This window comes from Apis cerana, linkage group LG1 (assembly GCF_029169275.1).
Source record: "Apis cerana isolate GH-2021 linkage group LG1, AcerK_1.0, whole genome shotgun sequence".
In the NCBI taxonomy this organism is placed as follows: domain Eukaryota; kingdom Metazoa; phylum Arthropoda; class Insecta; order Hymenoptera; family Apidae; genus Apis; species Apis cerana.
This window is the reverse complement of record NC_083852.1, coordinates 10,216,182-10,239,976: the sequence shown is the minus strand read 5'-3', so window position 1 is coordinate 10,239,976 and position 23,795 is coordinate 10,216,182. Positions and strand designations below refer to the sequence as shown.

Here is a 23,795-nt window from a genome sequence, read left to right as displayed (position 1 = left end):
ATCTTTTCAATAAGAGTTAGCTTTCTTCGTATCGAATAATCTTTGCATATATACATATTGCTATTTGTCAGTGTTTTAAAATGGCGGACTTAAATGAGAAGTTGTTAGCAGAACTCCTCAAAAAACCTGGAAATAATGTGTGTGCGGATTGTGGGGCAAAAAGTGAGTGGGTTTTTTAAAAAGTATCTATTATATTATTGTATTACAATGTAAAAGTTATTAAAAAGTATTTGTTTTATTATATTGCAAATTTTTCAATAATTGAATATCAAAATTTATTTTCTTAATTTTGTTCGAAACAAATTCCAAAATAATTTAATAATAATTATAATATTAAAAAGAAGAAAACTGAAATTGCTATTTTTATTCAATTCTATTTTGCTATAATTGATTAAAAAAGTTGATTTATGAAGTTGTTTTATATTGTTGTATTGAAGAATTTTCCTTGTTTTAAAGATTTTAATATGAATTTCAATTGAAATAGAAAATATTGTATTTGTTTTTAAAATTATATCATTTAAAATGACTTATGTAATAAATTTAAAGATATAATAGTATAATATTCATTAATATATTTAGTTTATAATTGTATATAAGTAATAAAGAGATTTTTTTCATACATTGAAATTGTGTTACTTATGTTTCTTTACCTCTCTTGTTATATATTTTTTAAAAATATATATGTTTTCTTTTGAAATAAATAAATAACTTGTTTTTATTATTTTAAAAATAATGTGTTGCATTTTTTTTAATTTATAATATATTTTCACATTATTTTTATAATCATATATATATAATTATATTTGGATAAATAATAATAATATCAAAAAATTAGAAAATAAAAGATATTTTCATAAGGTTAATTGGAATTAAATTTCAGATCCAGAATGGGCTTCTTATAATATAGGAATATTTGTATGCACAAGATGTGCAGGTATACATAGATCAATGGGTGCACATATTTCTAAAGTTAAACATTTAAAACTAGACAGGTGGGAAGATTCTCAAGTAAACCGAATTAGAGAAGTTGGTAATATTGCAGCTAGGCTTCATTATGAAGAACGTGTACCTCCATGTTATCGCAGACCAAATCCAGATGCACCACAGTAGGTTGTCTTATACATTCAGAATATTCAATTAAAAATATATGTATATTTCAAAAATCATATTTTTCAATTAACAGAGTATTAATAGAACAATGGATAAGAGCAAAATATGAAAGAGAAGAATTTTGTCATCCAGAGAGACAAAACCATTATGTTTCAGGATTCATGGAAGGTTTTTTAATGAAACGTGGTAAAGAAGATTCACGTTATCATCCACGAAAATTTGTTCTTTGCGAGGCAGAAGATACTCTCAAATATCATGTTAAAGAAAATAAGGTTTATAAATATTTAATTACATATTTATTTAATATTTGATATATACTATTTCATTTCTTTATGTTTTAAGGAACCCAAAGCTGTTCTTAGAATATCAGAATTAAATGTTGCTTTTGCTCCTCCTAAAACTGGTAATCAGAATAGTCTGCAAATATCATTTATGAAAGATGGTACAACAAGACATATCTACGTATATCATGAAGATCCAGAAGTAATCACAAATTGGTATTTGGCAATACGATGTGCAAAGTTACATCGCTTGCAAGTTGCATATCCAGGAGCAACTGAAGCTGAATTACTTTCACAACTTACCAGAGATTTTCCTCGTGAAGGATTTTTATGGAAAACTGGACCTAGATATACAGATGCCTATAAAAAAAGATGGTTCACACTAGATGGACGAAAATTGATGTATCATGATGATCCTATGGTGTGCATGTTTATTTAATTATTTGAGTATTACATAATATGATCATTGATCAACAAATATATTGTTTGCATTTAAAAAAAAACAGTAGAAAACTTAAAAATACAATTATAAATCTTAAAAATAATATAAATAATCAAAATACAACAATTGATATAAACAGAAAAAATAACATGATCGCATGTTTAGCATTTCAGATATCTAATAATTAGTAACACTCAAACAGTTAATAATAAACATTTGTATTTTTTCAGTTTCATTGAAAAATAAGTTGATAAATTTATTTTATTTAAAGGATGCACATCCAAAAGGTGAAATCTTCTTGGGCCACAGTTCAGATGGTTTTGCAATAAAAACAGGAGTACCTCCTGGTGCAAGAGATCAAGGATTTTCATTTACTCTTGAAACTCCAGACAGAACTTATCTTCTTTCTGCTCAAAGTGATGATGATAGATCACAATGGATGAATGTAATTCAAAAGGTCATAGATAAACCACTTACTCCACAAGATGCGACTGGTGAGTTTGAAATAGAAAAAAATTTAAAGAAAATAAAGTTAAAAATATTAGAAAAAAAAAAGTTAAGAAAAATCTAATAATATTTTTTTTAATTAAAAATTTACAGTAGCAGCGCGTCTCATAAGAAAACGCACAGCTAGTGGAACAATGAATATATTTTCTTCTACAAGGTAGGGCTGGATCCCTCTTAGGTGCCTTTCCTAATTGTTAAAAGTGAATATTAGATGAACTAATTAAGCTGATCTATTAAGACTGTTAAAGAAGTAGATCATTCAACTTACTTGATGGCAAGTAGATAATGTTTTATAATCGCACAATGCTATCGAGTCACATATGCATATTCATTCATAAAAATACACGTTATATCTTATACATATATACCGTTATAAAAAATATATTTCAAGTAAACACAAAATAATTTTTACATATTCTCATATGAGTATTATCAATTTTAAAAAGTTTAATATGATCGAATAGCAAATTTAAATGAACCAAATATATTAAATTAAGTGGTTCTTTCTAATAGTATAATATAAAATCAATGTAAAAATTGACATATACTCTTTAAAAATACTTTTAACATAAAATACTTCTTGCTTGCTGTCGAACCAAACTGACAGTATTATATACTACTTGTAAACAATATTTACTTAGTAATATTACCTATGTATAATATTTATTTGCTGAATAATGAAAATTTATAAAATTCTAATAGAATACATAGTATTCTTTATAAATTTTAAATTGAATATTGTGTAACAATATATATGGAAAAAATAATGAAAGTAGAACACACTAAATGTATGTCTAAATATTTAAATTCTGTTTGATATTTAAATTCAATATTGATCAATCATGATATTTTTTTAATTATGATTATTAATTCGCTTAAATATTCAAAATAAGTATATATAATATATAATATTTTATATGGAAATAATAAACTTCCATGGCCTATCTTTTTATGCATTCTTTTGTACAATTGAAATAAAATAAGCTAAATCAATCAAATTTTATATACATAAGTACATATTGTGTTGCTACAAATATATGTATTATATAATTAATATGTTATAGCATTTATATGAACAATATTTATTATAGAAACATAAAATGCTTATAATTTTTTATTGCCTCAAACATGAAATACGCTTTTTCTTATAATGTATTTGTACAGTTGATTAAATTCTTTTGAAACATAAGATATCAACAAGACTGTTAAATGAAGACTAAACTGAACTAAACATTTTACATGTCCATGTATATACACCATCAATATATTTATGTATATATGCATTCATACATGCAAATTAGAGAAAATAAAAATATTTTAATTGTTAAAAAATGAAAAATAATATTTTAAATAATTACAATCACATCTTTAATAATAAATTTGATTTCAATGTTCAAAATAATATTTGAGAAATACTTGTTTATTAATAAAAATTGTATTCATATATTGAAATAATGACATTTTCTTAATTCAAAATTTTCTCTTAGTATAATATTATTAATTATTGGTTAAATCAAATATTAGATATATTTTAAATCAAAGTGTTTTTTTAAATACAAAAAATTTTAATTCCATAAGTTTGAAATTAATATATATAAAATTTAACATATAAACAAATATAATTTTATAGTTTTAAAAGTTCACTTGATTTTTATATAAATATGAAATTTATAGCATTATAAATAACACAATATTTTATTGAATTGTTTATTATAACATTATAAAATTATAAAAGATTTCATTATAATTTTTGAATATAATATTCTTATATGTATACTATGATAAATTAAAAAAATAAGAAAAGTATGTTTTTTTTTTAATATTTTTGTTATTTATATATTTTTAATACTTTAACATTTTAATTTAATCTATTAATTTTTAGAAAAAATGTTAGAATTTATTTTCTGTACTTTATTTCCTTTAATAAGTATCAATTTTTTATTGAATATATTAAACTAAATGAAATTATAATTATTTAGATATAATATATATTCATTATTATACCATTTTTGATAATTGTCAATGTATCAAACCAAAGATATTAATACAAAAAATCAATATTTTATTTTATTATCATTACATTCAGATACAGGAATATTTTTTAAATAACAAAGAATGTTTACCCAACAAAAAGCTGCAATACTAACAAAAGAAACTCGTAATACTGGTGGTACTAAAAGAAAATTAAAAAATTGAACTGGTAACCAGTATATACATGATGTCTACAAATAAAAAAAAAATTCAACTAGACACAAATTTTTTAAATTTTAAAAGAAAAACAATCTAAATTACCTTAAATGTTTGAAAAAATTTTGCTTTACATTCATCAAATATATTTGATTTATTCTCCATCAAGCTCATACCTAAAAATATTAAGCAATATAAAAATATAATGCTAATAAAGTATAACATTTTTTAAAAATCTAAAATATATATAAAGAGAAAAATTTAATACAAACTTATAAAAAATAGTGTAATTAATGGTGGCGTAAAAACAAATTGATCGATTAAAACTTTTGTGAGGACAATTTTCATAGTTTTGCCTTTGTAGAACATATCCAACCATTTGTACCTAATAAAAATAATGTTAAAAAATTTGATTAATTTTTCGAATTAATTTCTATTTGTTAACAAAAATATATTAAAAACAAAAATTATTATAATCAATTAAATAATATAATTTCCGATGAAAACTATTTTATGATAATTATAATCATTTATGATAATTTATGATAAAATTAGTATTATACAGGCGAATTTCATACCAATACAAATGACAAAACAGAATAAGCTCACCGAAAATGATAAGTTGATAGCAGATCAGCTGATGAATGCAATCGTGCGCTTACAATCCAATAGACAGGCAGTTTATTTTATATATTTATATTAATGAATTTATAAACGTTGAATTTATGTCTATGAAAGAATTAATTTTATCAAAATCAAACAAAACTAATAATTAATTATTTATAAACAATTTAATATATTATATAATTTTATACATATTTTATATATAAAGTATTTCGGAAATTATAATAGAAATGAAATCAGTGATATTCTATAATTAAAAATAGAAATTTACGAATTAAGAATAATAAAAAATTAATTGATTTCTTATTTTTGAAAATATAAGATTTAAAAATTTATCAAATATATGAATTTAACTAATTCTCAACTGAATATTATTGAATAATATTGAATAATATATAAAAATAAATAAAATATATAGAATAACATTTTATTTCTAAAAGTAATCAAAATATATATTTATTCAATTAATCAGATACACGAGATGAATTTTCAAATTCGATTTTCTTAAAAAAACAAAGAAAATTTTTATTTTAAAATGTTTTTTTATTTTCATATAGAGAATCAGTCTATTAAATATTATTAATAAATGATTGGTTTTCAAATATATTTTTTTCGAAAATGATGTTTATAATATATTTTTTCTTTTTTTTTTTATCTTAAACCATAAAATATTTCTGATTTTATTTATACATGAATTACAAAAAACCTTATATATATATTTACTATACTTATATACATTATTATATTATATATATATATATACTATATATATATTTTTTTTCATAATTATAAAAGTATCACTTGCTTCTCTAATTTTTAATATTATCGTTATTGTTATTATTTATATTTTAATTAATTTTATATTTTTCATCTAAAAATATATATTTATATAATTAATAAACAAAGTGTCTTATCATATAATTATTAAAGCTTAACGTCATAAATGATAAACAGCCAAATGATATAAAGCATTGAACAAAAATAAAGTGATACGCGATACCATCCATGTAGTAGTGGTCCTGCAATGAAACAACCATAAATAGCATATCGCTTGAGTTGGGCCCAATTATAACTTTGCATCGTGTTATTCTTATTTAATAAATCCATTTGATTAAAATTTTTTATCCAAATAAACAGCGGTTTTTCAATCTTAAATGTGTTTGTTTCTTCTATGTTTATTGATGTTGATGATAACGAAAACTACAATCGAAGTGATTGATTATAATTAGAAACATTAAAACATCATAAAAATCAAAAATATGTGTATATATTTTTATTATAATATTATATTATAGTATTGTTATAGTTATATATAATATTATAATATTATATTTTCGTAATTGATTTTTCTCTTTTTCTAAAGAAATTTATTTATTATTATTTTATCTTTTATGTATTCATTATATATTTCTTTTTTATATGATTATTTATCTCTCATATAATATTATTTTTATTTATATTATGACTCGCATTTATATTATTTTGATCGCAAGATCATAAATATAATAAAAAAATAAAGTACAATAGTTTTATATATATTTTTAAAAATGATTTTAATTAATGTAAAATTTTCTATTTTTTAAATATTTTGTTTATTCTTTGCAAAATTTGAATTAGTTTTTAAAATTTATTAGTTTATGATATTTTAATCATAATAAAAAGGAATATTACCTTAAACATTCTATTATAAGTTTGTTGCGTGAATTCCGCACCAGTATAAAAAGAACCGTACATTATTGAATTAAAGAATAATGGTCTTTTCTGCATAGAATTTTTCAATTTTTGTAATATTTTAGATAGAGACATTACGTTCGTTTTATCTCGTTTCACTATCTGAAAATTAACACTTTACATTAGATATAGAAATGATAAAATTTTGAAATATAGTGAATTAAGAAATTTGATGGATTTTTTATTGTGTTGAATGTTATTAAAAAATGTTGAAAATCAAACAAATTAGAAAATACTAAGAAATTAGGATCATTAGAAAATCTTTTCTATTCTATGATAAATATGATATAACAATTAAATGTAAAAATATAAATAAAATAATGATAAATAAATTGCATTATTTGAATTTTTTCTATTGTAAACTCACCATACTATACCATATTACAATTGTATAATGAAAATTGTCATCATCAATCATTGGAATCATATAATATATATTTTTAAAATCATATAATTATATTATCATTTTTATTCTATATTTTGTATTTAAATACAATTATTGAAAAATATAAAATGCGAAAAGAGACAAAACAATATAATGCAATAACATTAAACATAATAATGCAATATATTTTTACATATATATATTCTTTTTATATTTTTTTCAAATACTTCTACTTCAAATCTGCACAATTTTGTTTTTCTATATATAATATTATCATATCTTTTGGAAATTTTTTTTTCAAATAATTTTATAAGATAACGAAAACAAAATTCATATAAGATCGAAAAAAAATATTTGAAATTTTATTTTATTTATTATATATAAATATATATAATATATTTTGGTATTTTGATATATAGAAATTTATTTTCGAATAATTATATTTATATATATAATTTATATCAATAATTGTACGATATATAAATATTATATTCTGTGTCAATATAAAATAAAAGATAGATGAAGAAAATTCTTAAAAATAGTATCGTATATTCTCAATTTTTTTTATTCAATTTTCTATTAGCATACATGCTAATTTTTATAAAATCTTATGTTATAATTTTTTCATTTGAAATAATTAATAAAATTTTCTAGTCTATTTATTATATTAAATTTTACTTAATAAATGAAAAGAATAATAAAATATATAATTACTTACATATATTTTCGATTATATCCAATTGTTATTAAATATATATATTATCAAATACATAAAATATATTTGTAATAATAGTACGTCAAATTTGTCAAAGATGCATATACTGTAGTTTATATATGATCAAGTATGATCACTTAGAACCAATAAAAACTAATTACGTCTCGATTATATCAATTGTAACTATGGTGCAGAAAATTATTTGATATGATAAAATAATATAGTTTATATATAATATATATATATATATATATATAAAATAATATAGTTATATATAATATTTATAAAAAAATATTTAAAATAATATCTATAAAATTTTATAACTTAATGATTCGCGAAATAAAATTAGTACAAATAATTATTGATTCTTTAAAGATTTTTATAAATTGTTAACACACTTATTTTCTTTCTCTTTTTTATCACTTTCTTTATCATAAACGCCATAAGTAATTGCATTCATACTGGTTTCAGAATATAACCAGATTATCCAATCTTGATTTACCATTTTCTCAAAAATATATTCTTGAAAAATTTCATTTTTTTTTACCTATTTTATAATATAAATTATATTTATTGGTAAATATATTATTTTCATCAAAGTAGTAAGAAATAATAAAAATAATAGTAAAAACCTTATAATAGTAATTACCTTATGAAATTTTAATTTTTCAAACATTTTTATACTCTTTTCATTATCACATTTAATTTTTGCAATATATTTTGTTACATTTAATTTGTCAATTCCTAATTCAAAAAAGCTAATTTTTATAAAAATAAAAAAAGATCAAAATAATGAAAGAAAAAATGCATAATACCATAAAGCATCATTAGAATTATTGCCTCCCAACCTCTTTTTTTTTCTCTACAATTAATATTTGCTATCATAATTTCAATTTCTGCAGTATTTGGCTGGTCTAATTCATTAAAAAATAAATTTGTATCTCCAATCATAGCTTCTAAAATTTATTGATATTAGTACATAATAAAAAGAATAATATTAAAGATAAAGAAATGTTTTATGTACCTATTTCATTTTCACCTTCAGTATAAATAGCTTTTTCTAAAATGATAAAAGTACATTCTACAACAAATAAAAGTATGTTATTAATATTTGCATGTTTAAAAATAAAATTACTCACTATCTTGATCTTGATGCCATCGCTTTTGCATTTGAAATTCTTCTTCCAATGTTAAACTCTCTGAACCAGTAAAATATTGTAATTCTGCTGACTTCATCCATTCATGATATCTAAAAATAATAACAACATATTGAAAAAGTAATGAGAACTTATTTAAAAACAATATATGTATATATATTAATTTTCTAATTGATTCAAAAAAATATAAAAATCTATTTAAAAATGGCGGATATTTTTATTACATATATATTGATATCACAATCGATAAGAGGTAAACGATACTAGCCTTTTAACATGTTTTTCTTTGTAAGGCACTAAAATTACATTTGTTCCAATAATTTTAATACATTCATTGTCTCTCATTGTTCGATATTAATTGATATTAAAATTATTAAGAAAATGAATCAATTGAAGATTTTAAAATTAAGGAGGTTACATTCGTCTTCCTGCCATATTGGATGCAGAGTTTGCTACGATATGATCTAGAATTCTTAAAAAGTAAATTATTTTCTTCGACATTTTACTATTTGTAATTTCAAAATATAACTGCAGAATTATAAAGAATTTAATAGAAAATGGCTTACAATTTTCCGGGTGTACCAGCAGCTGCTATGCCACCAATGGGTATGCTTAAAAGACCTAACCATATATTTTATATTAATCATTTTATGTCATTTATCGAAATATGCATTTTCCATTGCTATATTTAAAGTTATTTTATTTTATGATGAATAGAAAATTACTCTTATTTAAAAATATTATATTTTAGGTATAGGACCAATGGGACCCCTTGCTCCAATCGCAGGTCCACAAAGTTTTATGGATTTAGCAAGCCAAGGATTTCCTCCTTTACCTCCACCAATACCACTGCCTGGAATGAATGATTCTCCTTTAGAATTTAGTACAAATAAAAATCAACCCCCAGTAGTTAGAGAAGCTCCAGAAGATAATAGTGATAAAAGAAATGAAAAAAGTGATATTCGACGAGAAAGAGAAAACAGAGATAATAGAGACACTAGAGATAATAGAAGGTTTTTTTAATTTCTTTTGATATATAATTTCAATATATAATTATATTAATATAATTAACATTAATTAAGCTATGATCATCATATTTATTAGTTATATTATTATAATTTTTTTTTAAATAGATCTAGGAGTGATCGAAGTGATCGGAGAGAGCGAGATAGAGAAAGAAGAGAAGAAAGAAGTGAAAGAGATCGAAGAGAAGAACGAAGGCCAGATGATCGAAATAGTATAAATTCTAGTAATAGCAATAATAGTCATAATAATAATTCAAATAATAATGAAATTCCATCTTCATCAAATACTGGTAACACTCCAAATTTGGGAACACAAATGGAACAAGCAACTGGAGTTTGGGGAATGGGAGTAGGATATCCAGTAATGGGAATGGGTCCAATGGGTCCAATGGGACCTATGATGAGTGAAATGACACTTGGTCCACATATGGGACATACTCATAGTTATGGCCCCATGAGTATGGGAATGATGTCACATGATGGTAGTATGATAGGTGCACAAATATTAGGACCAGAACAAATAATGAATGATGCTGCCCAAATTATGAGCAGTGCCTTACCTCCTCCACCAACATCACAAGGTACCAAAGAAATTATACATTGCAAAAGTTGTACGTTGTTCCCACCAAATCCAAATGCTCCACCTCCAACAACTCGAGAAAGACCTCCAGGATGCAGAACAATTTTTGTTGGAGGTAGTTTCCATATATTTCTTTATTATATAAAAATTAATAAGAAATACTTTTTTTTTATAAATTTCTATAAATTTTATTTTATTCAGGTTTACCTGAAAATATCACAGAAACGATAATTCAAGAAATATTCGAACGTTGTGGAGAAATAACTACCTTGCGACTCTCTAAAAAAAACTTTTGTCATATACGTTTCGTACTTGAAAGTAGTGTTGATGCAGCAATTTATTTATCTGGATATAGAGTTAGAATAGGATCCAGTGGTGATCCTGCAAATACAGGCAGGCTACATGTAGATTTTGCTCAGGTTCATAATTTTATAATTTTAATACATAAGAAATTATTTATGAATCATTTATTTATTAAATTTTATTTTATATTAAAAAAAATATAGGCTAGAGATGACCAATATGAATGGGAATGTAGACAACGTCAATTACAGAGAGAACAACGCCATAGAGAAAGAGTTGAAAAGGAAAGACAAAGGGCACCATCCAGTCCTCCTCCAGTAGTACATTATACAGATCATGAAGCATCAAATATTTGTGAGAAAATTAAGCAAGACGATACATTCATGAAAGCAGTGCAAGTAAGTAATTATTGTTATAAACGATAATTTTTTATATAAAATGTCTAAGCACTTTCATCGTTAAATATTTCTCCAGACTAAAACTTTTAAATTCCAGAAAACGCGTTCTGTTACGTTACAAAACAAGCGCATTAAATCATTCCAGGTTGTCGTAACATGGCTCGAGCGTGGAGACTGTACCAAACGCAATGCTAACACTTTTTATTCGATGATTCAATCAACGAATTCTCATGTTCGAAGGCTACTTACAGAAAAGGTCGCTTACGAAGAGGAACTCCAAAAAGCAAAGGAATTAATGAAGGGCAGGATGCAGGGACTCTTAATACAATGTACGTTTATATAATCCATATATATGTATATATATATTTTTTTTTTCTATAACATAGCTCTATACCACTGTACATTATTTATGTACACAAGAGCAAATCCACATACATATTGCTTTATCTGGTAAGTTTTTTTTATTATAAAATAAGGGTTCTACAATTCTTTGAGCATTCGATACGTGAAATGCCAAAATATGATTTTGTCAGAATTTCACGCGTTCTATAATAACAGAAGTACGTACTTTTTTTTTAATATCTAAATCTAGTAAATTTTTAGTTACATAAATTAAAATATAAATACAAAATTACAATTTATAATAAATGCAGAATTTCATGTTATAATTAGAAAGGTACGTCACTTTTGATATTAAAGATTCTGACATTTCTAAAAACAAATACATAATATGAAATAAAATTGTTAATATTGCAAATTATATCGTCGATCGTTTTGTATCGAATCTCGGTTGTCAAAAAATTTCATCCTCCTTGAGATTCAACATCAGATATATTGTAAGGAATTTATCATATAACGAGTGTATTGTCAATGCACCATCGGGACAACTCAATAGAAGGATCAAAGACAGTAGGAGAAAATAAGGTGGGTGAAGATATCCTGTCTTCTGATTCTAGGCTCTGATGATTGAACAAAAGAGCACAAATATTACAAAAATTCATTCTATAGAAACATAGTGTACCTAAAAATTGCATGCTTGCAATGCTAAGGATTAAGGGTGATGGGCTAAATATTTGTTGCGGAGATGAAATTATGCTATGATTCTCAATATAATTTATTAACTTATTATTAGTAGTTATTATTATTAGTACTTATTACAGTAATTTATAAAAATATCATTTCAAATAATATGAATAATTTAATATATTGTATAATGCAAAAGAACCAGAGGAATTATAGCGTAAGATCATCATTTTAACGTTGGAAGCCTCTTCATGTTGTAAGTTGTTAGGAGAATAGTGCAGATTTTCTTAAGGAAAACAAGCACTAATCATAATCTATTAAAAAGACTGATTGGCAGCCAAATTGTAAGGATCCCTGATCAATGGTGAAAGCAGTTTTTTAAAAAATTTTATTGGGATAAGTAACTTCATACTTATTATTGCTTAGCCCGCTAGATAGGAAATTTTTCTAAAAAGAAAGATAGTAGGAATAACTTTAAAATCATATAATATATTTTAGAAGGAAACGTTCGAATCTGAATGATACAGAAGAATTATTGGGTATACAACACTTGTGATGTTATGACAATATTGCAAACATTATGATAAAAAATGTATATTTTACATTAACAAATGCGCGCGCGCGCGCGCGCATATAGATGATTTTAACGAGAGTTACGTATTAGATCAACACGAATGTAGAGTTCAAAGCAGGGTATACAACAGAAGATTTGTTGTGTTTTTGTATGCAACATGCGACCATGTCATCAACAGTCAGTCAGATTGAACGCGTCTTTACTGCGGCCAGCCACAAGAAGGTCTGGGATCACTTCACAAAGGCTCAACGGAAGAACATCGAAATGTGGAAGAAACAATCTTCGGTATGTATTTGCATTCCCACGTTAGTAGCTCGTGTCCATTACGTTACTTTTTTTTACGATTAGACAACAGTAATCATCGATAAAGTCTTATGAGTCACAAAGCGCTTCTTTATGCGAATGCACATTCATCCATACGCCAGGCACACGCGTTTTGCAAACACATTTTTTCAAAAAAAAGGTAAGTAGCGATTAAAAAGTATGAATAACTTGCGTCTTACGATTAGACGTATTTCATACAAACTGTATACAATTGATGTTTAAACTTTTTGGGAAATATGGAACATAAAAGGTAAAAAATAGTTCTTTTAATTTGAATCAAACAGGTACCATTGACTGTGGAGTGCAAACAGGTAACCGAATAAACAACAATTTATAATTTAAAATATGATTTTCATTTAAGCGAATTTCACATTCTATGGTAATATAAATGAAAATGCGAAAATGAAGATATAATTGGCATAAATCTATTCATTTTTATTAAAAGTTTTATTTAAAGTTAGATATGCTTCATTAAGACACATACACATACATATGTATAACTGATTTAAATAGGAACGATTAAATTTCGAAAAATATGAGAAATATGAAAAAATGTTTCGTGTAATAATTATGATATCAAGAAATCAAATAAGTATTGGAATTAATTTGATAATTTCATATTATCCTAGATCTTAAAAAAATCATAATTAAAATTTAAAATGAAAAAATATATTTTCATATGCCTTATTTTTTATATAATATTTTTTTATATTTTTTATATTTGCACATATTTAATATTGAAAAATGTTCAAAAATTCAAATATTCAGTATTTTTTTTTTTACAATTCTTATTTCATATTTTATAATTCAGAGATCTTTTTTTCTTTTTTAAAGATTTTTATAAGTTCTTAAGAGAATTTTTAAAATTTTTAAAATTGTATTACAAATTAAAATCATTATAATTCAGAAAATTCGAATTTGGACCACTCTCTTCATTATATATATATTGAAATGATGCTAATGTTAACAATTGCTATATTGAAAATAAATATTGTTGAAAATATTTTTTTTAGTAAAAGAATCACTTAAAATATGTATACATATTTTCATTTTTAAATTTTATTAAATCAATATTTCATTTTCAAGGCTATTACAAGATCAAAAAAATATTAGCATTTGTCTCTCTTGATTGAACTTTTATCTAAACATTTTTTCTATAATTTTATATATTATTATAATATATATATATATTTATTATATAATTATATATATTATATTATATTATATATATTATATTATTAATATTTTTTAAATATTTCTCAAATATTTTTCAAGACATTTAATCGCATTTCTTTATTTAAATTACTATTAAATAATCAGAAGTAAGGGCACTAAATATGTTTTATCACAGTTTATTTTTATTTTTTTCATTATTTATTAATTTGTGTAAATTTATATGAAATTTTGCTTAATATCTTCCAGGTGATTTCTAAAAAACAAAAACATCAATTTTTTTAAAAATTAAACTTAAAGTGATTTTAGTAAAGTAAACTTAAAGTATTATAAAAATGCATTTCTTGATTGTAAAAAATGATCGTTTGGGGGATATCTAAAATGGAAGTTAAAAAAAAAATTCTATCAAATTTATATACTTAGTGATATTTAAAGAAAAAGAAGGAAAAAATGAAAAAAAATAAACAAATGTATACATACATATGTATATACATATATGTGTATATATATGTATATATATGTATATATATATAGGCATGATTTTTGATGTTATCTTTATTAATAAGTTTAAAAATTTGGAAATGAACTCAGTGATGATTTTTCATTGTAATAGGAAATTAAAGCAGTACAGTTAGAAGAATCTTTAATGGAAGGTGAAGGAGAAATGGAAGTTTCTGATTCAGAAGAGGAACCGCAACGCAAAAAAGCACGCAATCAATCAGATTCACATGATGATATTGAAAGATTACAAACATTGAAAGAGGAAAATGATAGTCTTCGATGTCAGTTAGAGGCATATAAAAATGAAGTATGCGATGATTATGATTTACTATTTAATTCGCAATGCGAGTTAATGCGAGTTAAAATGAGAACTAAATAAAAAAAAGAGAATATATTTTTATATTTCATAGGTGGACTTGTTAAAATCAGAGACAAAAAGTGAAATAGATGCAAAGGATAAACAAATGAAAATGTTGCAACAAACTTTAAAAGGTATGCAAGAACAATTGATGCAATCGAGAAAACAGCAAGCGCAAGATGACGAAAAAATCAAAGATTTAACTGTAAAATTAAATGCTACAAAGAAAGAAGAACCTCGAGAAAGCGAAATAATAACATTAGATAAAGATGACGATGTTAACGAAGAACCTCGAACTCCAAAACAATTAGTTTTAACATCTAGTTTCGTACAAATTTCTCAAAAAGATGCCAAGTTAATAGGTATTTTTCATAAATCATCTTGTGAATTTTTATCTGATAAAATAAAAAATGAAATATTTAAAAAATATAAAATAAATATTTTAAAATACGATATAATATAAATCTATTTTTTTATAATTGTAGGATTAATAGCAACATTTCTACATATTCATCCATTTGGCGCAAGTGTAGATTATTTATGGTCTTATTTACAAAAAATGGAACCAGGTATTAAACCAAATGAAGTAGAAGCATTAATGCAACGATTTCCTCAAGTCTTCAAACAAGATTTATTTGGAATTGGAGCAAACATGGAAAGACGTTGGCAATTTTCAGGTTTTAATGTATATCGTAATCACTGATTCATGTACTGATAATTAATTTTAGAAAAAAGTTAAAAAAATATCTATTAAAGAATTTTTTAATATCATCATGTTATGGTATCTTATGCCATATAGATTTTTATTGTGATATTTATAATTCTTGTAGTGAATCTTTATTTCATAATATCATTAAACAAAATACTTGTAAATAAATTTGAACGATTTCAAAAATTCTGGAAAAATATAAGTGTATTTTTGTTTGAAAAGTTAAAAAGAAATATATATTGGATTTCTTATAAAAAAATAAATAAAAATGAATCATCATGATGATGATTCAGTGAATATTATTAATTTAAAATAAAATTGAAATAAATTTTATCCTGAATGTATGAAATTTTAATTTAATTATAATAGAAAAAACATTATTAAAAATTAATTGTTGATAAATAATTTTTTTTGTAACTTTTATCCTTTTTTTTATAATTTTTCTTTATTTTAATGAAAATTGTCTATAGTATTTGAATTTTAATTTTCAATTAAATTTTTTCAAATATGATAGTTAACATTTTAAAAGTTAATTTTAAAATTTAAAATTTTAAAATTTATTTCTCATTAATTTTAAAATTTATTTCTCATATCATAAAATAACATTTGAATTTTAATTTGAATTATTAAAGTTTTTTTTAATTTAATAGTTCAAAAATTATTTGCATATAAATTTTTACATTTTTAGGGATTTTTGATTTACTTATGACAGTATGTTAAATTTTTACCCAATTTTTTAATCTGTTTAGAAAATAGAAATATCAATGAACATCAATTAAAACACATTTATAAGTAAGTAATATACTTATTTCAAATATTAACATATATATAATTAAATATATATGTAATTATATATATAATTAAAAGTAAAAACAAAGAAATATTATTCGAGGTTATGATTTTTTTTGAAAAAGCATTATGTTATTAGATATTATTTTTAATATTTAATAATTAATTCTATTAAATATTATTCTTATATTATATACGTTATATTTGTTATTATTAATCATATAATATTTTATAATATTTGAATATGTAAATAAATATATAAATAATAAATTTAATATTTATGAGGTTATATAATATATCTTTTAAATTTGGTTGTTTTCAGTAATTGTGACGATAAATTGTGATGTTATAGTTCAAAATTATGAATTCAATAAATTATTATAATGTGCTTGGTTGTACTAAAGAATCAACAGCTGAAGATATAAAACGTGCATATCATGCATTAGCTCTGAAATTTCATCCAGATAAAAATACATCAGAATTTGATGGTATGAAGTTTCAGCTTGTTTTAAAAGCATGGCATGTTTTACGTGACCCTAAATTAAAAGAAGAATATGATGCCATACAAAAACAAGAAGAATTAGATTCTGAAAGTATTTTGACATATGCAAAAATATCAGTGAGTGAATTAGAAACAACAAATGATAATGAAAATATATTAATTTATCGATGTAGATGCGGAGGATTATATTGCATTCAAAAGGAATATATTCAGGAAAAAAATCAATCAGTACATGTACCTTGTTTGGAATGTACATTTTCTATTATTGTTGAAACATGATATTTATATGAAGAATACAAAAACACGAGGTAAAAATAAAACAAGATTTAAAATGCAGCAACATTTTCTATTTCTTATAAAAAATGATACAACAGATAACACATCATTACAAATATAAACTATTGAGCAATATACAAATAAAAACACGATTCTTAAAATATCCTAGGTTCAATAATAAAAATTGCATTTACACGAATCGTGTTTTGCATTGGCAATTGAAGATTACAAGATTTATTGTCAATTAGAATTAATTGTATAGCTTACATAATTTCTATAATGAGAAAGGGATATATAAAAAACTAATTTATTATAAAAATCTATAGATTTGCAACTTATTTCAATTTTGTTGATATTTATAACTTTGGACAAATTTATAACTTATTTATATTTATTCTTAAATAACTGATTTTATATTGTTTAACTGATTCGTGCATATTGCACAGGATAGATTTGCAACTCTTATTATTGCACCATGGCAAAACCAGACTTGTTACTAATGTCAAAAAATCAATATATTTTATTTAAATATAGACAATCCAATTAAATTACTATCACGAATATTCAATTAACCCTGGTTGTCTAGTCAGCGAACAATAAATAGCAATTGTTTTTTGAACATGTTACGCATGGAAAATCAAATACTAAATTGATAAATATTTGATAACATAAAATATAGAAATATAAATTCTTTTTTACATTTATATTTGTACAATCATTCCATTTAATTATGTTTATAGAATGATATTGAAAAATAATAAAACATCTATATTGTGTTACAATATAGACAAATGTTTAATAAAATTATTCATATATAATAATTTGATTTTGCTTGTATATTTATTATATATTATTCTTTCTTTCTTGCTTTTTTCAAATATGTAATTATAATGTATAATTATATTTGTAACAAAAAATGCAAGATAAATATTATTTCATATTTTTAAAAACTTCTATTTAAAAAACTTTTGTAACGCATATGATAACATAAATGAATACGATAAATGAACGCATTTATATATTATGAATTAGTAAATATAAAAAGATGAGATCAATGAAATTTTCTTTTATATTTAAAACTTATAACATGAATAGTTATTTCCGTCACGTAACACGTTCATTAATATTCTGATTAACGAATAACAAAAAATGGTCCAAGTTTCAATGTAATATAACATTAGTATCAATAAAATGTTAGAAATCGCTATGATTTCTTCAAAACATATTTTTAAATCAAGAAAAATTAATTATAAATTATACAATTAATGATTATTAATCGTATAATTTCATATGAACATCTAGGCATAAACAGATAAATTGATGCAAATAAAACAATATGAAAAAAAACGCAACAACGTTCATTTCATTAAAAAATTATTAAATATTGATTATATCAATCCAATAAATTATGCACAATTCCCATAATAATTAATTTAATTAAAATAAATGAAAAATTTAAATAAGCTACATGAAATATAGCAAAGAAGAACTTATTGTACAAAGAATATTTTTATAGTTATTTTCTTTTTTTTCTCTCTTCTGTCCTTGAATTTTTTATCATTATCATTATTATTATCATTTATTTCTTTTTCAAAATGTGAGATTCTTTAAGCAATATTTTTATCTATAAGCTTGACAAATATGGTACGAAATCTTTCTTTTCTGTAATTTAAAAATACTTTCCTAAACGCCCATACAAATTGTTATATGCAGATAATGTTCATGGGCTATCTTTCATTTAAATTATTAGCGATTTCTCTTAAATTTTATAACAGCAATAATACAGTAATACACTTATAAGCTCCTCGTTCTTCGTAATTTGTTGAGTCTTTAAAATCTCATATTTGTACACCACGATTAATACACTCCATAATTAATATAATTAATGCCTTCGGTTTAAATGTTCTACCACTTCGGAGATCATTTATAATAACTACCGATTCACTGTCTTCCTTTTTACGATCTTTTTTTTTTTAAATTTTCGACATACATTCTTATCACAATCACACCATGTAATACATGAATCATTGTACAATAGATTGGTTATGCTACCTAATTAAAATATGTACAGAGGTCATAGAAGAGGGCAGTTTTGTCTGTAAAAAAGTACACTATTTTACCTCTACATCAAAATCAAGAACAAGAAGTTTGGTCTCCTCCGTGCCGTTACGACTACCCACCGCACACACCAATTTTGTATCACTTGCACGTATCCTCCACACAACACCACCACTTCCCCCGCTTTCAAGAGCAACCAAGTTTCTTATAAAGTCACCTAAACATATAACAAAACTTTAGGAGTTCATTAAAACAGTAATTAAAAAAAAAATAATAACAGAGACAAACGCACCAGTTTTAACATCCCATAGTTTAACTGTACCATCATCAGATGAAGTAATTACAAAATGGCTATTGAATTGAAGGCAGGTGACAGCAGACTGGTGTTTATTTGGACCAGATAAAGTTTGAAGGCAGTGACCACTAACAATATCCCATACTTTAACAGTTGAATCAGCATTTCCAGATACCAAAATGTTATTACGTAATTCCATTCCCGAAGTGAGCGACTGATGTCCCATTAATGTATGTCTACATGCACCAGTTTCAACTTCCCACACTCTTATGCTTGTATCCAAAGAACCACTAACAACATGTACACCATCAAACTGATAAGAAAGAAAGAAAAAAACATAAATTAATATTTTTTGATATAATACTTATATATAAACAAATTAAATACTCTCTAAAATCTTCTAAAATTTGTTAAGATTTATATTTCATATAGAATTGTTTGGAGCAATGATAATATATTTAAAAAAAGATGTTTTAACAAAAAAAAAAAAGATTATTACAATCATACAATATGATTAATTTAAAAAAATTAAACTATTATATTATATAATATAATAATCTACATAGATTAGACATATCTACATAGATCGACATAAGATTATATGTTACATGTTGATTATTTATGGAGATACATAAATTTTTTGAGAATCAGTTCATTTTTTTAAATTGAGTATGATAAACATTGATAGAAATAAAATAGAAAAAAAAATAATGCGAATATTTATTTAATAAAAACAATTCTAAAAAATTGAGATAACTTTATGTTAGTTAAATATGTCAAAATTGTGTCAATTAAAAACATAAATTATAATATTAGTTTTGTATAATTTGTGTATACAATTCAACTAATGCTTACTTGGAGAGAATAAACACGATTTGTATGTCCTTGTAAAGTATGAAGGCACTCCTCGCGTTCCGGATTCCAAACTTTAACCATATAGTCATAAGCGCCACTAACCACTAATTTTCCATCATATTGCACACATCTAACAGCTGCCAAATGGCCCACAAGTACATGTAAACATTCGCCAGTATCTACTTGCCACACCCTTAAAGTTGCATCTCTACTACCACTGACTACTTTATTACCATGTAGATGCATACACCTTACAGTTGATGTATGTCCATATAAAGTATGAATACATTGACCAGTTTCGGCATTCCATACTTTCAAGGTACGATCTGTACTACCACTGATTACTGTAGTACCAGACATTTGTGAAGACCATACACCACCTGTATGTCCAACTAATGTTCTTAAACACTGTAAAAAAATATAAATATATAAAAACATAAAAATATAAGAAACAAACAATAATAAAACTTATAAAATAATGATTTTATAATTTATTTTATTTTCATAATTAAAATTTACCTTGCCTGTAACTGCAGACCATACTTTAAGAGTATTATCATCGGAGCCACTTACTATTCGATTACCAGAAAATTGAAGGCATGTAATAACATGATCATCATGTCCTTTTAAAACTTTTGGTGTACGAATAGGTTTTGTCCTCCAATTCATCTTTATATTATGTTGTCTCATATATGCTTGTTTCCATGGAGATGAACAATTACCTGAATTTCTACCATTTTTACGTTTTATTGGAGGCAGATCTTTTAAATCTTCTATACCAGCTGCTCTGCATTTCTCTTTCCATAATAAATTATCATCAGCGAGAAACCGCCAATTACGACACGTTTGAGCAGCGCGTAAAAGATCTCTGGGTTCTAAGAAAGCTAACACTGATAAAGCCAATTCTTTTGGCAACAAAGATATGAAATCCCTCTGAAATTGAGGTTCAATTACTTGCATCATATGTCTTACTTGTGTTGGTTCACATCGTTCAATTAATTCATCTATAGCTAACATTCTTTCTGCATTTGACCATCTCTAAAATTAGAAACAATATGTTATTGTTCATTAAAAAACTTAATTAATTTAAAAAGCAGACAAATTTTCTTAATTAAACAATAATGTATTTCTTATACCTGAAATTGAAGAAGCCAATTACTCATTTCTGGTGGAGGGTTATCTTTTGTTGGAATAACACATCTTATATGCTTACTTTTATCATCCAATTTTTTAATAATCCTAAAAATAAAAATTCATATTTTAAACCATTTTTTAAGAATTCAGATTTTTTTCTTTATAATTTTTTTGAAATTATACTAACATTGAATGAGATTTATCTTCTGGGTTAAGTTTTTTACAAGGTAAACTTGATTCAGTTTCACTTTTACGTTTTCTTTGTGGTTGAACAACATCCAAAGGTACACAAGTATGTAAGATGGGACTATGTACTCGTTGTGTGAGTGATTGTGGTTGTGATGATGAAAGTGAGCAATTGTTACTTTCAAGGTCAGGTTCACATTCTGCATCACAAAATATTCCAGTATCACTAATCTAAAATTAAATTAATCTGTAATAATATGTAAATTTTTTTAATATAACATAATTCATATAAAATAACTCACTTCACTTTCTTCTTCACTACTGTCATCTTCTTCTTCTTCTTCACCATCTTCTCCATAATCTTCTGATTCTTCATCTTGTGCTAACAATGAATGCATAGGTTCTAAAGAACTAGGTCCTGGAATACCTTCAATGCCCTCTATAGGACTTGGACTTGTACCACCTGGTTTATTATCAGTTATTTTATTAGACGACGAAGAAGGGACAGACATCACTGGCTTATGTCTGATATATAGTATTACCTAAATATGCAATAAATTTTGTTTAGTTAATTTTCTCTTTAATATAAAAAAATCTTAATATTAAAATTATAAAAACAAATTACATATAAGGATAAAAAAATTTTCCTGCATTTTTCATTAAAAAAATTTACTTAATAGATTATATTTTTAAAACTTATATATAAAAAATTAAATAAAACTATATATAAATATATATAAATTGTAATTTTTAACCATTTAAAAATTTATTAATTTTTTTTTAACATTTAAAAAAATTGTTATCTTATATTATAATTCACATTTCATTACTTTCAAATAAATAAATAAATAAATAAATTTGTAAAAATATAGAATTATAAAATAAAGAATTTTCTTTTTCTATCTCTTTCTGTCTTTCTTAAAAAGAAAATTGTTATTCATAAATTCTTAAAATTAAAGGAAAGATTAAAGAAAAAAATGTTAATAATGTTTTGATATTAATTATGTTTAGAAAAAAAGAGTTTTTCAAAATATGTAAATCTCCTAACCTTAGACGAATCCTAAAACCAAGTTAGATTCGGAACATAGCCTAGAATAATAAAACGAAGGACCGGTTAGCCACACCCTTAATTTTCATGAGATTATCACAAGAAGCAATAAATAAAGTAAGTAAAAAGTTAGGATTCAACAAACAATTCATACTTAGATCAAATGTTTTTCTTCGGTAGCTTCCTTATTGTAAAACTACTATATGACGATGATCCAAGTTTCTTAGTTTCGATTACTGTTTCTATCATATGGTCGCAGTACGCATTTTTCGTATGTCGGTATTTTGTTAGGTTAGAATAGGATAAAGTTAATTTTTGGACTAAAGATTTAGGCCAACACGGATGCGAAAACAAAAATAAGTAATAAGTATAAACACAGAAAAAGATCCATCGGTACTTCTCGGTAGCTCCGAAGTTTTTATCTCTTCGGACTTAGTGCTTCGTAGACAGGTAGCTGTTGCACATGCGTTCCCGTTCTTAAGCCGCATATTCATCGTATATTTTCTTATTCTTACTTTGTAATTGAACTTATACATATGAATTAT

At 23.7% G+C, this 23,795-nt stretch overlaps 5 protein-coding genes across 12 annotated transcripts; 3 read left to right on the top strand and 2 right to left on the bottom strand.

Moving 5' to 3' along the window:
• Window positions 1-2: 2 nt before the first annotated feature.
• On the top strand, window positions 3-3,441 carry LOC107997638 (arf-GAP with dual PH domain-containing protein 1). Its single transcript, XM_017056391.3, has 6 exons — window positions 3-162; window positions 881-1,106; window positions 1,184-1,382; window positions 1,453-1,812; window positions 2,105-2,327; window positions 2,434-3,441. The coding sequence occupies exons 1-6, from the start codon at window positions 81-83 to the stop codon at window positions 2,499-2,501; spliced, it is 1,158 nt and encodes a 385-aa protein (XP_016911880.1). The 5' UTR covers window positions 3-80; the 3' UTR covers window positions 2,502-3,441.
• LOC107997616 (ecto-NOX disulfide-thiol exchanger 2) lies at window positions 2,482-18,225 on the top strand. 3 transcript variants are annotated; one of them, XM_062087027.1, is made up of 11 exons: window positions 2,482-2,614; window positions 9,891-10,152; window positions 10,273-10,859; window positions 10,946-11,163; window positions 11,251-11,445; window positions 11,543-11,774; window positions 13,221-13,327; window positions 15,153-15,347; window positions 15,451-15,760; window positions 15,884-16,899; window positions 17,219-18,225. In XM_062087027.1, exons 2-10 carry the CDS (start codon window positions 9,902-9,904, stop codon window positions 16,099-16,101), a joined length of 2,313 nt encoding a protein of 770 aa, XP_061943011.1. In that variant the 5' UTR covers window positions 2,482-2,614; window positions 9,891-9,901; the 3' UTR covers window positions 16,102-16,899; window positions 17,219-18,225. The 3 variants fall into 3 exon arrangements, with proteins under 3 accessions (XP_061943011.1, XP_016911840.1, XP_016911833.1); XM_017056351.3 differs by lacking the exon at window positions 2,482-2,614 and adding an exon at window positions 9,607-9,745 and having other exon boundaries at window positions 11,591-11,774; XM_017056344.3 differs by lacking the exon at window positions 2,482-2,614 and adding an exon at window positions 9,607-9,745.
• LOC107997645 (uncharacterized) lies at window positions 4,382-9,549 on the bottom strand. Of its 4 annotated transcripts, none has more exons than XM_062087075.1 (10): window positions 9,408-9,549; window positions 9,122-9,231; window positions 9,007-9,063; window positions 8,798-8,938; window positions 8,632-8,726; window positions 6,823-6,984; window positions 6,152-6,351; window positions 4,800-4,912; window positions 4,633-4,703; window positions 4,382-4,585 (listed from the first exon to the last, which is right to left on the bottom strand). In XM_062087075.1, the coding sequence occupies exons 1-10, from the start codon at window positions 9,482-9,484 to the stop codon at window positions 4,514-4,516; spliced, it is 1,098 nt and encodes a 365-aa protein (XP_061943059.1). In that variant the 5' UTR covers window positions 9,485-9,549; the 3' UTR covers window positions 4,382-4,513. The 4 variants fall into 4 exon arrangements, with proteins under 4 accessions (XP_061943059.1, XP_061943052.1, XP_061943063.1 ...); XM_062087068.1 differs by having other exon boundaries at window positions 4,382-4,562; XM_062087079.1 differs by having other exon boundaries at window positions 4,382-4,513.
• LOC107997610 (dnaJ homolog subfamily C member 24) lies at window positions 17,258-17,677 on the top strand. Its single transcript, XM_062085808.1, has one exon. It carries the CDS (start codon window positions 17,258-17,260, stop codon window positions 17,675-17,677), a length of 420 nt encoding a protein of 139 aa, XP_061941792.1.
• A 968-nt stretch (window positions 18,226-19,193) lies between the features above and the next one.
• On the bottom strand, window positions 19,194-23,740 carry LOC107997580 (F-box/WD repeat-containing protein 7). 3 transcript variants are annotated; one of them, XM_017056275.3, is made up of 9 exons: window positions 23,405-23,740; window positions 23,251-23,291; window positions 22,505-22,744; window positions 22,204-22,433; window positions 22,019-22,121; window positions 21,402-21,920; window positions 20,883-21,290; window positions 20,025-20,340; window positions 19,194-19,949 (listed from the first exon to the last, which is right to left on the bottom strand). In XM_017056275.3, exons 3-9 carry the CDS (start codon window positions 22,712-22,714, stop codon window positions 19,786-19,788), a joined length of 1,950 nt encoding a protein of 649 aa, XP_016911764.1. In that variant the 5' UTR covers window positions 22,715-22,744; window positions 23,251-23,291; window positions 23,405-23,740; the 3' UTR covers window positions 19,194-19,785. The 3 variants fall into 3 exon arrangements, with proteins under 3 accessions (XP_016911764.1, XP_016911781.1, XP_016911773.1); XM_017056292.3 differs by having other exon boundaries at window positions 22,505-22,665; window positions 23,405-23,724; XM_017056284.3 differs by lacking the exon at window positions 23,251-23,291 and having other exon boundaries at window positions 23,405-23,729.
• Between the last annotated feature and the right edge of the window lie 55 nt (window positions 23,741-23,795).